The sequence below is a fragment of the Cyanistes caeruleus genome, chromosome 18 (genome assembly GCF_971803275.1).
Source record: "Cyanistes caeruleus chromosome 18, bCyaCae1.hap1.1, whole genome shotgun sequence".
Classification (NCBI taxonomy): domain Eukaryota; kingdom Metazoa; phylum Chordata; class Aves; order Passeriformes; family Paridae; genus Cyanistes; species Cyanistes caeruleus.
This window is the reverse complement of record NC_141718.1, coordinates 12261478-12275227: the sequence shown is the minus strand read 5'-3', so window position 1 is coordinate 12275227 and position 13750 is coordinate 12261478. Positions and strand designations below refer to the sequence as shown.

Here is a 13750-nt window from a genome sequence, read left to right as displayed (position 1 = left end):
TCCCAGAATTCTAGTGACTTGTAAAAGAAGGAGCACTCCAAAGCTGGGCTTTATCCAGCACTCACTTGACTGAGTGTCCCAGAACTGAGAGCACCTGATTATTTTCCATCACTGTTATTTTTAAGAGCTTCCAAATATTCTTGCAGTGAACTCCAGGGAATCGGGATGAAAAGTTGCTTCATCTCAACCCCCCTCCAATCTGCTCCTATAAAGTTTCCAGAGAAAGGGGGAAGGAGCCTGCAGGTACAAATTCAAACCTCGGTGCTGGCATGTCCATAACTCCCACATCAAGCCTATTCCTGATGCTCTTCCCCTTCCCCCAGGCCAGGAAGGAACAGGTGTGAGCTGCAGGGATAGGGGCACCTGATGGGGTTTGCAGGCACAATTAGGGAAGCACAGGAAAAGATCTGCCAGGCAAGACAGAGCAGTGGTCATCTAGTCTGGCTTTTCAGTGTCCAGCAGGAACCAGGACCAGATGCTTCAGAGGAAGGTGTGAAATCCTCTTAATGGACAATTATGGAATAATCTCCCTTCAAGTAAGCTTTTTTCCAGCACATAAAGGCCCAGTTTATGCCCAAAGAATGAATTTACAGGTTCTGAACAGTGTTTATCCCACCTAACAAGAAAAATGACATCTTTAACCCTATTTTAAAGGTTATTGCTAAGCTTCTGCACTCCACACGTGCTGGCAAAGTGGCTCTGACATGGCTGCTAAATTGGTTTAAAATTTGCTGCTTTAATTTCACCAGCAGCTCCTTTGCTCTCGTAGCAAGAGGTGGGTGGAAAAAAAAAAAAAAGAGCATAGTGAAGTTCTGCTGGATGAGATGCAGGGATGAAAAGGGCAAGCTCTGCTCAGCACTGCTCAGGATTTCTGAGCAGCAATGAGACAGCTCAGCCCCCTTCCATGGCTGGGATGGAGAAGGAGGCTGCTTCAGGCTACACAGGAGGGCAGGGAACTGGGAATTACAACACAGATCTCTCTTACTGTGTAGGAAGACTTGCTAGTGATCTCCAAGAGCTTCTGCTTCGCCCTGCGTTCCGACTCGCGAGCCTCCTGCAGGTCCTGCTTGAGCTGATCAGCCTCCTTTGCCCTGCAAAGACCAACAGCAAATATCAGACTGCAGCCAGAAGGAAGGAGAGGATGGAGAAGCAGGATCACAGTGTGGAACAGGCAAGAAGAGATGGAGAAGGGTGAGTTCATCTGAGCAGAAGGGCTGATACCCAGCAGGCTCTCACACAGAGAGGGGTAATCAGCTGGAAGGAAACAAGGCTGATCTTTTACTTGCTTGCTGCCACATTCACTGTGGGACCAGGGCTCGGGTATCAGGAGGGTGAAAACACCAGTTTTAACAAGGAGCAAAGTCTCTGTTCAAGGCTAACCTGGAACAGAACTCATGGCTGGAAAGGAGAACTGAACAATTGAGAGGTAAGTAGAGAAGTAAGGAGGGAACAGGGAATGCAGATCTACCATCCAGAGGAAGAACAACCCCCAAGTGTTATTAACGGTGTTAAATACTTCAGGGAATGCAGGGGAGGGTTGCACAAAGCACCCAAAAGCAGAGCTGGCTTTTGGAGAGGGAAACCAGCTGAGCCAAAGGGTCATTTGCTGTTGGACACAGGTGGGAAGATGAGGGAGGATAACTCAGAGGGATAACTTGAAAGGGGTGGGAAGCAGAGCAGAAGCAGCTGCAAGGTTGTACCCTCTGACCTCCTCTCCGACTCCTCGGCCATTTTCAGTGCCAACATCTCTGCCTCCAGCACCTTCTGCTCCATCAGCCTCTTCTCCTCCTCGGTCCGGATGGCCGTGGCCTTGATGCGCTGCATCTCCTGCTCGGCCTCGGCCGCCTTCTGAGCCAGGAGCTTGGCCTCCTCCTCTGTGATCTGCGCCTTCTCTGCCAGCAAATCCGCCGTCTCCTCCGACCTCATCTGACAATTCCGGGACACAAAGCCATTAAGCACAGCCAATGCCTCCCCCAATGTGCCCACAGCCCCTGGAGCAGGGCCCCAAGCTGCTCGCTCCGACATGCTCCATAGAATCCCTCCCTTCCGTGAAAGCCTGCAGCTGTCTGCCGCCAAAGCTGGGATGTGCCCAGGCTCTGTCCCAAATCATCCTCTTTGTGTTCCTCCCAAGCAGCCCAGCAGGATGAAATAGCTCCATCCAGCCTGCTGCTCACTGGCCACTGGCAGCACTTTGGGAGCAGTCTTAGGGCAGTCATAGAGCGCTTCCAAAAACGCTTCCGCAGTGGAAAGAGTGAGGAGCAGCTGCGGTGCTCGGGAAACGGCCTCCCAGGGACCTACCAGAGCCTCGTTGGCCATCGTTGCCTCCTCCTTCAGCTGCATCAGCCTCCTCTCCAGCTCATCCCTGGTCCTCTCAGCCTCTTCTCTCATTTGCTTCTCTCGTGCCAGGCACTGTCGTTCCATCTGGGAAAAGGGATTGGGGAAAGCGAGGACAAAAACACACATAAGGCAGGTTCTCCATGGATGAGAAAGAGCTGCAGGTGAGGTCAGAGCACTGCTGCCTCCTCTCTGCTTAGTGACAGAACATCCCTGGGCTGGGGTGACACAATCAAAGAACAGAATCATGGGATCACTTAGGTTGGAAAAGACCTCCGAGATCATCAAGTCCAACTGTTCCCCCAGCACAGCCAAGGCCACCCCTAACCCATGTCCCCAAGTGCCACATCCACATTCTTTTAACCCTTCCAGGGATGGTGGTTCCACCACTGTCCTGGGCAGGCTGTTTGATGTTCCCTTGAGAAGTGCCAGTCCTGAGACAATTGCCATCCTCTGCTCAGGCTGTCACTCACAGCATGGCCACAGGAGTTGCCTGCAGGATGATGTCCCCAGACAGTGCTCTCCTAGGCTGAGTCACAGGGCAGACCAGGACAAGTGGGTCTCAAGATCTCCATCTTAACTCTCTGGAATTTCTTACAGCAGGACTGGGCTTAAGGACAGTCTGAGGGCATCCCCCAAACACTGCAGCACGTGGCAGGAGGCTGAAGGACAAGGATAGCTGCTCGTTTTGATCAGATATCCAACCCAGCATCCTGGAACCTTCACTTCCATTAGTTCAGAGGGAGGTCACACAGAGTGCAACCAGCTCTTGCAATTCCTGGATACAACAAACCCTCTCTGTTTGCAGAGAACAGCAACGCTTCTCCAGGAGGGGAAGATCCAAGCCACCAGAATCTGCCAGCTCTTCCCAGATGCTGGGAGGGTTGTTGTGCCCAGGGACTGCCTCTTCACTAGCCAAGAGCCCAAGGGAGCCATTGGGCTAATTAACACACTGAGTTTAATCCCTCCAATCCCACAGGGATGGGGCATTATAAATATCCACGCTGCAGCCAGGACAGGAGACCTGCTGGGTTTAATAAGGGAAGGAAGTGAGACAAGCCACATTTCTCCGCTCCTTGGACACCAGCTGTGCTCTGAAAGTGGGACGCCCACTGTTCCAACCGTTCTGCTTCCTTCTATTAAAGGTTCCCCTCATTAATTATCTTTATGATCTGTATCCCGCTCAGGACTTCCATTAACAAGAATTCCTGATCTAAAAGGACCATCTGATACCAGTTAATGACTGTGGATGCTGGGGAGGAAGCAGGGAGCAGAGCAGACAGCAACGTGGCTCACTCAGGACAGGGCAGCCAGCCCACACAGGAGCCTGACCTTTCCCATGGAGCCCAAGTGCTCTGGATTTGCGAGCTCACGTGAAGCTGTAAGTCACTGCTCCCTCCCAGAGCCCTCACCTCTTCCAGCAGCTCAAATAAGCACAGGACCTTGGATGTGGGGTTATCCAAACACATCAAAAACTCACAGATTGTAAAACTTAGAATCGCTAAGGTTGGAAAAGCCCTCTAAGCCCAAGACCAACCATTATCCCAGCACCACTGTGAACACCACAAAACCATATCCTCAAGTGCCACATCCACTTTTGGACTCTTGCAGGGATGGTGATTTCACCATTTCCCTGGGCAGCCCATTCCAATGCCTGAGGCTGTCAGCACTCGGACACCGTGCTGCTCCTTCCAAGGACCTTCTGCTCCACTAAGGACATGGCTCAGTGAACACGGTGGTGGAGGGATGATGGTTGGAGGCCTCAGAGTGCTTTTCTAATCTAATTGGTTCTATAGTGCCAACTCCTTACTGACCAGAGGAACCCCTGTGGGAAGCACAAAGTCCCTCCCTCTTCCCCAGTGGAGCTTGTGGTGACTCAAGTCCAGACCCCTCCTGCCACTCCATGAGGTTAAACTGCTTCAGGGGGTGCCTGAAGGACAAATCACATCCCACCTCCAGCCCAGCTGAGCACCTCAATACCACACAAGCACCTTGGGAGGTGCATGAAGCACAAGTCACATCCCATTTCCCTGTCAGCTGAGCACCTCAGTGTCACACAAACACCAAGAGGGGCCTGAAGAACAAGTCATGTCCTACCTACAGTGCAGCTGAGCACCTCAGCACCACACAATGACTGAGAGAGGTGCCTGAAGGACAAACCATGTCCCATTTCCAGGCCAGCTGAGCACCTCCACCCCACACAAACACCTCTGTGGCCACACTCAAACCCAGAAACACCCAGACCCACGAGCACAAGCCCCTGCTGGGTGCAGCAACTGTTCTGGCTTCTCCTGCTTCTCTCTAGTGGCTTCCCTGCCAAAGGGCCATTTATATTCCAAGCACCAGTGCTCAGATTAGCTGTGTGGGTTTCAGTGAGTAGAAAAGGTCTACGAGCAGAAAACAATGATTCATACAATTCAATTTGCTGATCTCTGCTCGTGGGCTCCACGCCGCCGCCTCCGCCGCGCCGTGCCGGCCGCCCGGGCTGACCCACGGCACGGAGAGAGGCCAGCGTGGAATTAGCATTCCAGGCTGCAGAGCCAGGAATGTCAGCGTGCATTCCATCACCCTGCAATTAGAAATGAGGCAAAGAGCTATGGCAGAGCACAGCTCCCCCTCACAGCCCCTGGTTTATCAACCATCCCACCACACATCTTGCCACGCACTTGCAGACACCCAGGGCAGCTCTTCACTCCTGTCCTCTCAGTTTTGTTCCCAAATTGGGGGCTGCACTCAGGCTGCCACCAACCTGCAGAGCCAAGCTAGATGACTGGAGAGCTGGGAGCAGGCTACTAAAAAATGTTCAGCTGGACCTTCCCTCAAAGCTGCTCTGATATCTTTCCAGAGACCTGTCCTTCCCAAGCCCATCTGCATTTCTGATTTTGGCTCACTGCTTATGAGACATGCGGCTCACCTGCTTCCTGGCCTTCTCCTCCCTGGCCTGTGCTTTCATCTGCTGCACCTCCAACGAGTCTGCCTTCCTCCTCCTCATGAAGAGGTCGTGGTTCCCAATGCACAGCTGAAGAATCTGTTCCAGTCAGGGGTGAAGAGCAGAGAGAAACAGCTGTACGCGTGATGGCAGTGAGGTGGTTTGTATTCTTGACACACAAAAACACTAGAATTGCTTTGATTTGGTGCTTGTTAGTGCTTCCACCCACTGAGCTCCAACCCTGCGAGCTCTCACAGCTGTAGGAGGGGCAGGGAGCCAGGTCCCACACCAAACACCAGCTCCTGGGTATAGCAGCTCATTGCAGAGACCAATTTTCTGTGCCTCCAGCACAGCACGGGTGTTGTTTTACACCCACCCTAAAGAGGCAAGAGGCCAAATAATGAAATAAAAATTTCTACAGCTCTGCCCAGTTCCCTGCTTCTCATTGCCCCCTTTCTTTAGGCTCAAGATGAACTTGCACCTTCTCCCCAGTGTATGTTTAAGGCACTGAGATTAAAAAATAAATTAAAAGAAAAAAAAAAAAGGAAAAAAAAAAAAAGTGGAAAACTTTCCACTCAGACAAACAGAAGGCTTATCAAAAACTTGCTTGGGCATCTCCAGATACCTTTGCTGAAGGGATTTGAGCCCCAGTGTGGTTCTCTCTCTGGTAAGGACCAGGGAGGTGGCAGTGCTAGAGGAGGGTTAGCACAAGGTGGGCACACAGAGGAGCGAAAAGATTTTTTTGGCAATAAAAGCAGGGCTCTAAATTTGGATTCTTTTCTAAAGGACTGATTTACATGTGCTCCTTCCATTTCATAAAATCACAGAGTCATGGAGAGGTTTGAGTTGGAAGAGACCTTCAAGATCATCCAGTGCCACCCCCTGCCATGGGCAGGGACAGCTTCCACTATCCCAGGCTGCTCCAAGTCCTGTCCAACCTGGCCTGGAACACTTCCAGGGATCCAGGGGCAGCCAGAGCCCAGGTCACAAATGACTTCTCTGAAGATTTCAGCACTATGAACCTGATGATGCAGGGAACGAAGATGCCCCATTTCCTGTGGAACACAAAGCACAGCCAACAACCAGGACACCAAAGGTCCCTGTGCAACCTAAAACGGATCCAAATCCAGAGCATCAGCTAAAGCTGGTCTCCAACATGGACAGCTCAATGCAGCCCATCCTTGCCCAAGGAGAGTGTCCACAGAGGGGGAAAAGCCAGGACTCTGGTAAAGGTGCCTTCCAAAACAGGGAAAGCTACAACACAGGGCAGAATGGGGAAGATCCACATGGGAAGAAGGAGGAACTGAGCAAAGCTGGGAGTTGTATTTACCAAGTGCTTCCACTATTTAGGTCAGCTGAAAAGACAAGAGCTCCAAAAGGGAGCAGAAAAACAGGGGAGGGAAGAGGTTCTGTGGAGCAGCTTGTCTCGAGTCTCCCCCTTCCCTCCTTCAGTGAGCAGTAACATCTACACCCCACCACAAGCACACAGCAGCAGCTCCCTCTCAAAGGAAAAGCCCCAAAAGCTCGTTGTCTCACACTCTCTGCAGAACCCACTGCTGCAGGCAGTAAAAAAAGACTGTCTGTGCACTTACCAGCTTATTCACACGCAGCTTTGATGAATTGAATTTAAAAACATCAATCTTTTTGTCCAATGGCTTAATCGTAAACTGAAAAGGAAAAAATAAAGAGGGAGAGAGTTATCAGAGAGTGGTGCATTTAATAAAAACGCAGCTATAAAATTCTTCCTGAAAGCTCTGGCTCAGAGCAGGTCAGCAGGGTCAGACACACGGCTCAGAGCCGGCCCCATGGCTCTGAGCCAAGCAAGAGGACTCGCATCAAAAGCAGCCAAGGAGACAACTGTTCCTCCTGTCAGGAAAACATGGGGGCCACAGGAGCTGGTGGAACAGAGAACACTGCAGAGGTGGGGGTTCAGTTCAGCACCTCCCCAGGCAAGGTGCTGCTCTCCTGAGAGCTGTGGGGAACACAGAAACCACAGCAGGAAGTCAGGAACTTCCTCCAAAGGGAGGAAGAACCAGCTCAGCTGGAACCACAGAATCATTAAGGTTGGAAAAGCCCCCCAAGATCATAAAATTCAAGTGTGAACCCAACAGCACCATGTTCACCATCAAACAATGTCCCCAGGGGCCACACCCACAACTTGCCTGGGCAGTCTGGGCCAGGGTTTGCCAGCTCTTCACTTTAATGAAGACATTTTCCCTAACAACCAACTTAAACCTTCCCTGGAACAACTTGAGGCTGTTTTATCTCATCCTGTCACTTGTTATCTGGGAGAAGAGCCCGACTCCCACCTGGCTGCGCTCTCCTGTCAGGGAGTTAAAAGGGCAGGAGAGCTGCATCAGGAACAAAGCGAGGAGCTGCTGCCCCTCCCACTGACACCTCCACTCACAAGAGCTCCCCAGAAGAATTTTCCATGCATTTTCTTCTCCAGAACTCAGCTGTGTCCTAAGACTTGCCCACCATTCAAACTGTTATTCCCTGGCTCTAACCTGTATTTACACTCCATGTGCCAACCAACCAGCTCTACCCATGGCCTGGCCTCACCCTCTCCAAAGCTCTCCCACAGCAGCTCTCTTGAGAGGCCAGTGGTGGCACAAATCCCTCAAGGGCTTTGGTAATGCAGCCCTTGGATGGAGAGAAGGCTCTGCACTATCAAAAGGGTACTTGAAGAGATGGAGTGCTCTGCAAGATGGCATTTTTTAGGAGACATGCACATATTCCATCACTCCCCCACACGCTACAGAAATAACGGGCTGAGGAGCTGGAGCAGACAGAGTGTGTCCATTAGAGTGGGAGATCTGTCAATGCACAGCCCTGCCTGCAAAGGGCCCTGCCCCGCCACTGTCTCGCTCTGGCAGTTTAAGAGCCAATCTTTTAAGACTTTCACAAAAGCAGACGTGCATGAACATCCCTGGATTTGGGCTCCAGCAGAGCCCCCAGCAGTCACTGAGAGCAGCAGCAGGAATGTGCTGGGAGAGGAGTTTCAGCTCTGTGTGAACAGTCAATCTTTGTTAGGAGGGATAACCCCCAGTGTGGTGTCAGCAGAGCTGCTGCCCCCAGCTATTGGCCCTGTTTGTATCAGGTCAGGCCTGCTCATGGGCACCTGATTACACAGATGATTGAGCTGATAGAAAGGATCCGTCCTTCCCCTGGAGAGAGCTCTGCTACCTTCCTGTGGCAAGGCTTGCTCATGGAGGGGTCAGTCCCTGGATTCTGGGGAGCTCCCACTGCACTGTCACAGGCAGGGAAGCTCTGGAAGTCACTCAGTGCTGTGCTTTTTGTAGTCTTGAAGCTCTTTAAGGGGTAAAGCAAGTGGAGACAATTCCAGCACGGATTTACTGCTTATAAAACTTCACAAGACATGCAATAAACGCAGCTGATGAGAAACCTTTAGCTGCTCCCCTGATCAATATCATGTTTAGATTAGAAAACCATTTTTAATTAAGAAGTTAATTCTCTTCCTTACCATGAAGGCAGCTGGTTTCTTTGAGCAGTTCTCTCAGACTTACAATGGAGCTGCTCAGTCCCATCTCCTCAGCCAACTGCACTTCTGTTCTCAATTAGGTTTGGGGGCCAACAATCCCGAAGACTCATATTTAGACTCTGGATTTAAAAAATAACTATCCAACAGCAGGCTTAAATTGCTCAACTTCCTAAAAAGATTCCAGCTGCTATGCCAAGCCCAGCAGCCTGAAACCCAAGATGATGTAATGAGATGGCAAGAGCTCTTCTCCCCAGGAATACATCTCCCTGTATTCCATAATACAGAATATAGCCACAGTAATAAATTCCGTAATATATGCAGTAAAGAAGAGATTTTAACTTCTGAACTCTGGTATTTGGGCTAAGCACATCAACAGCAATTTTGGGTTTTTGAAAAGATTATTACATAGAAGGTTTGAAACCAAAGAGAAGAACCAGCTCCCCAGTGACCCCTTGCACGCCCACTCCCGCACAGTTTCAGGAAGGCTTGGATTAAGGTTTCAACTGGAGGAGTTGAGCTGCCCTTAGCTAAGCTGGTGAGAGCAAGCACAGCAGAGACAGAAGCCAAGAGAAATAATTTTAAATCCCAGTTGTGTTCTTACTGCTCTCAGGGAGGAGGTGAGACACATCCATACCTCTTTATCACTGTAGGAGATATTCCGGATCTCGTTCCACGGGAAGGAGATTTTAGGGGTCAACCTGTTATCCGGGTCATAAATGTGAAGACCCAAGGCATCAACTCCAAGGAGCAGCTCTGTGCCCTTTTTATTCTGCAGGAGAAAAGGAAAGCGCAGAAATTACGGGGAGGGTCAGACATGAACCGCTGTTCCCTCCTCAGCCAGCCCTGAGCAGTGACCCAGCACTGGGTACCAGGAGCTGCTGCCTCCCCTCAGCACAGCTGGGGTCTCCAAATGCCACCTCCCAGCTCTCCTGGTTCTCCAGGATATAGAGATTCCCCTGGCAGGAAAACAGAACCCCCAACCCACTCAACTCACCCTGATGGCAAAGTAGTTCACACCATACATCTCCAGGTCCTGGGCTATCTTCAGATACTCCATTTCAGCTTCATCTCTGTCAGGCAGGAACAGTGTTTGGGAAGATCAGAGAGGGACATGGCTGCTCCTGCTGATCCTAAGCACTCACCAGGCTTTAAAGCTTGGACTGTCTCTATCACACAGGTCAATCCTGTCTTTGCTGGCAGGATCAATAAAGTCCAAGAGCAAATCCCACTCTGCAGTTGCCAGCATCTGAGTGGCTGCTGAGATGTAGCACTCCAGGCCTGGCTTTGTTCACCTCCCAATCCCTTCAGCATAAATAGGAAATCCCTGGCTGGGATGCCACTGTTTCAGAGCCATGGCTTTAGGTTTATGTCCCAAAAGGACGATTTTTCCACCTGAGGCAACCATATAGTTTGAATCCCTACTTCTTCTCCCAGCCCCAGAAGCCCCCCGATTCCTGATGCAGGTGAGTCCTTACTTTGCATCATTCCTAAATCCTCCTGAGGGCCCCGACAGTGACCAGGGGACAGCAGGGCACAAGCAGAGCCATCAACAAAAGCTTTGAGCTCTTCCCGAGGCTGCTGCAGAGATGTGCTGGGATTAACCTGCTGGCAGAGCTCATCCAGTGCCTGCCCAAGCTCCCCAAAGCCTGGTGACTCTCCAGGGGAGGGAACTGGCCCTGACCCAGCCCAGCAGCACAGGCTCACCTCGCTCTGCCCCGGTGCTCTGCGTACCAGGCTGTTATCCTTTCCTCCCACATCTCTGGAGTCATCTGGTACAGGTTTATTACCTGGGATAGGTGGGAGACAGAGATCAGGTCACAGTGCTGCTCCTGGCTCAGCAAGAAAGCCAGAAATACCAAGACAGATCCCAGCAGCATGTCCAACCTCAGGATAGCTTGAACACCAACTCCCTGACTCTGCTGAGCTCCTTACCCGCTTGGGAAGCAATTCCTCCTGTGCCAGGAAGCCTCTCTTGTGGACGTTGGGATCGTAGTCGCCGTACTGGGGAGAAGCACAGACACAGTGCCCAACCCACGTGAGCAACAAGGGCAAGTCAAACTCTTCACCCTCTCACACCCAGCCCTGAGAGACAGCAAACATGGCCTGCTCACCCCTTCACCCCACCAGCACAGAACCTGCTGCTCTCTAAGGTGAATAACCTGGGTTTCTTTGTCATTTCATTGCTAATGGAAACAAAGACCTTCCTTCTACTACTTCCAGCAGAGCTGGGAGCAGAACAAAGCTTCCCACCATCACAGAAGCACTAAGGTTGGAAAAGGTCTCCAAGATCAAGTCCAGCCTTTGACTGAACACCTCTAAGGTCCCCAAGTGCCACATGTGCTCAGTTTTTGAACACTTCCAGGGATGGTGACTCCACCACTTCTTACAATTTCATCACCAGGTCTTCCATCAGTCCAGCTGGATGGTTGTCTATTCTATTCTCATTATCATGCCCTAACTAACATTTCCCCCAGTGCAGGGCAAGACTCTATAGCTGAGAGGTCCTTGCGGTTCCACAGGTAGTGGAACAAGGAAATAAGAAATGGAGAAAGACCTGTCCCTGAAAATTGATGGATAGTAGTGATCCAGGTTAGGCAGATGGCAGTTCCTCTGTCGCTGCTCACCACCCTAATGAATAAATATCAAAAAAATTAGAGGAGTTTGACAGATTCCTCTCAGGCAGGTGGTGGCTCTTCTGTCAGAGGGTCTGTTGCTCAACTGGGTCATGGAATCCAATTCAGATTTGTTAAGTGCATCCACTAATTACTGGTATTTGTTTAGATTTACATCTCTTTGAGCAGCATATAAAGTGAGTGAGAAAGAAAACTGCTTATTAACAGATTGAAGAGCCGTGTGTCCCTGCGGTGCATGTGAAAATGAATTTACCTCCTGCACGGCCTCAGAGGGCAACAGAACACTGGAAAACGGCTCCTCCAACAACCCAGCAAGTTCAGGGGGAGAGGAACAAAGCATGTGAGGCACATGACACAGGAGTGCTGTGACTTCCACTCACCTGGAAACCAGGACTTCTGCAGTGATAGAGGTGACAGTCCCTGACTGCCCGAGACACAGCGCTGTTTGCTCAAGACACTCATTTTGCAAGTCAGGCAGCCCTTTCCTCCCTGCTTTTCTGAGCAGCCTTAGCTCAGGAAGTGAAAAATGGTGACAATCTTTAAACACAAGACCAAGAGGCACCCAGTGGTCATGCAACAAGTCAGGAGGCTTTTCCTCTCAGCCTCCTTTTCGTGCCAGGACGGTCACATCGTCCACCGAAACCAGAGCTCAGCATCAAAAGTCTACACACATCCCACCTCTGCGCTTGGGAGACAACACGTGGGGATTAAAGACACAAATATTGATTTGGAGCCGATGCAGATGCTAAGGGAGCATGTAACAACAACCAACACTGACTCAGACTTCAATTAATAGAACAAAACCAGCCCGGATTTCATCCGGAGCGACGGCAACTCTGTCTTCCAAGGTCTTGGAGCTCCTCAGGATGCAGCAGTTTGCAGGTACATGGCCCCTGAGCCCCCCTCAAAAGGAAGCAGCACTAAAAACGTGGCACTGGCGAAGGAAGCAACTCCAATAACTTTGGACAGGCAGCAAGTAAATCATTTTTAGGTGATGAAAATAATAGCAAATAGGATTAACACGATTATTTTCTGTTGTGATCTTCTGTGGAGATCCAAGACGAAGTACAGATTATGTGACTTTTCATGTGCTAGAAAATACTGCGGTGTCCCAGAGGAATATTTGTACTGAGAGGGGAGTCTGGATGAGAACATCAATTATTCACAAGTCAAAAATCAACAAATGGCTTAAGTATTGCAGTATTTGTTGGCTCAAATGATTTTGCAGGCCTTTTCTAAAGGCCTTTTCAATTAAATCATTACTTTTAAACTGTCATGGAATTTCAGCTCTTGTTAATTGAACTGTATGATTAATATTCATGGCTGGGCATGGAATTGCCTTTACCACATTCATACGCCTGGCTTAGATTGTTGGATAAACACAGGCACGCTCAGCTACAAATTAACACCAAGTATTGCTTGTTTGGGGGAAAAACAATAATAATTAAAGAGCTGTTTGCTGTGCTACAAGATCTGAAGTGCCGAGAGCGTTGCAGCACGGCAGCGACCTGCATTTAAGGGGCAAAAAATAGAAGAACCTCCTGGATGTTCCCATTTTTTTTTCAGTTGATCCCACGTCTTTCCCAGCTATTTAAAACCTGAACCACCTCCAACCTCTGAAAGCCATGTGGGTGGTTTGAACAAGGCTGGAGGGGAAAGCACATAGTAATTCCACAAATGAACACAATGAGAGAGAAATAAATAAGCTGTTATTTTTATGACCCCCCTGTTTCATTTGCTGTCTCACGTTGGTGTGGATGGACCAGCAGTACCTGGCTGTCAATAAGTGGCTGCTGGATGCACACACGCTGCTGTGTCTGGCTATTATGCCCCTAATCATGCAAATCAGCATGTTATTAGTGAAATTACTGCACTCTCTGCCTGCTTTCTTATCACCATTATCCTATTTAACTAGAAGGAGATGACCTGCAACATCTTTCTTCCCAGTTCCCTATCAAAGATGTGCTTTGAGCATTTGCCTTTGCTGGGAGTAAAAGCGGAAGGGAATCCCAGGCTGGAAGGGCAGCCAGGAAAGGGATGTCTGAAGAAAAGCCCTTTGGTGAAGAGCAGAAAAGTCATCCCTGCTCCACCTTCTCCTGATCTCAGCAGGGTCAGGACTGCTCTGACTCCATGTGACCTTCTCCCAATGCCCCAGGACATTCAAGGTGCCAAGGGGACAAAGGGGATGGCACAAGCCACCTGCACCAAGTGACAGCCTGTTCCTGAGACAGCAGGTGCTGTCCCAGCCAGGAGGTTAACAGAGCTCGGTATTTACCCAACGTTTATTCATTCTGGCAGCCAGAAAGTCATTCTCTATGTATCCTCAGCTCAGGTCAACAGAAGGAAAGCCAA

The 13750-nt window shown here is 50.1% G+C and overlaps 1 protein-coding gene across 6 annotated transcripts in view; it reads right to left on the bottom strand.

Moving 5' to 3' along the window:
* Positions 1-13750, bottom strand: part of NF2 (NF2, moesin-ezrin-radixin like (MERLIN) tumor suppressor) — a 46138-nt gene that overhangs the window by 16135 nt on the left and 16253 nt on the right. For all 6 annotated transcript variants that reach the window (XM_086856599.1, XM_086856601.1, XM_086856600.1 and 3 more), the window contains 9 exons: positions 10698-10766; positions 10470-10552; positions 9760-9835; positions 9400-9534; positions 6856-6930; positions 5249-5362; positions 2299-2421; positions 1709-1926; positions 986-1091 (listed from right to left, as the gene is read on the bottom strand). In XM_086856599.1, the coding sequence (XP_086712725.1) occupies positions 986-1091; positions 1709-1926; positions 2299-2421; positions 5249-5362; positions 6856-6930; positions 9400-9534; positions 9760-9835; positions 10470-10552; positions 10698-10766 (999 nt within the window). The remainder of the gene's footprint in view (positions 1-985; positions 1092-1708; positions 1927-2298; positions 2422-5248; positions 5363-6855; positions 6931-9399; positions 9535-9759; positions 9836-10469; positions 10553-10697; positions 10767-13750) is intronic.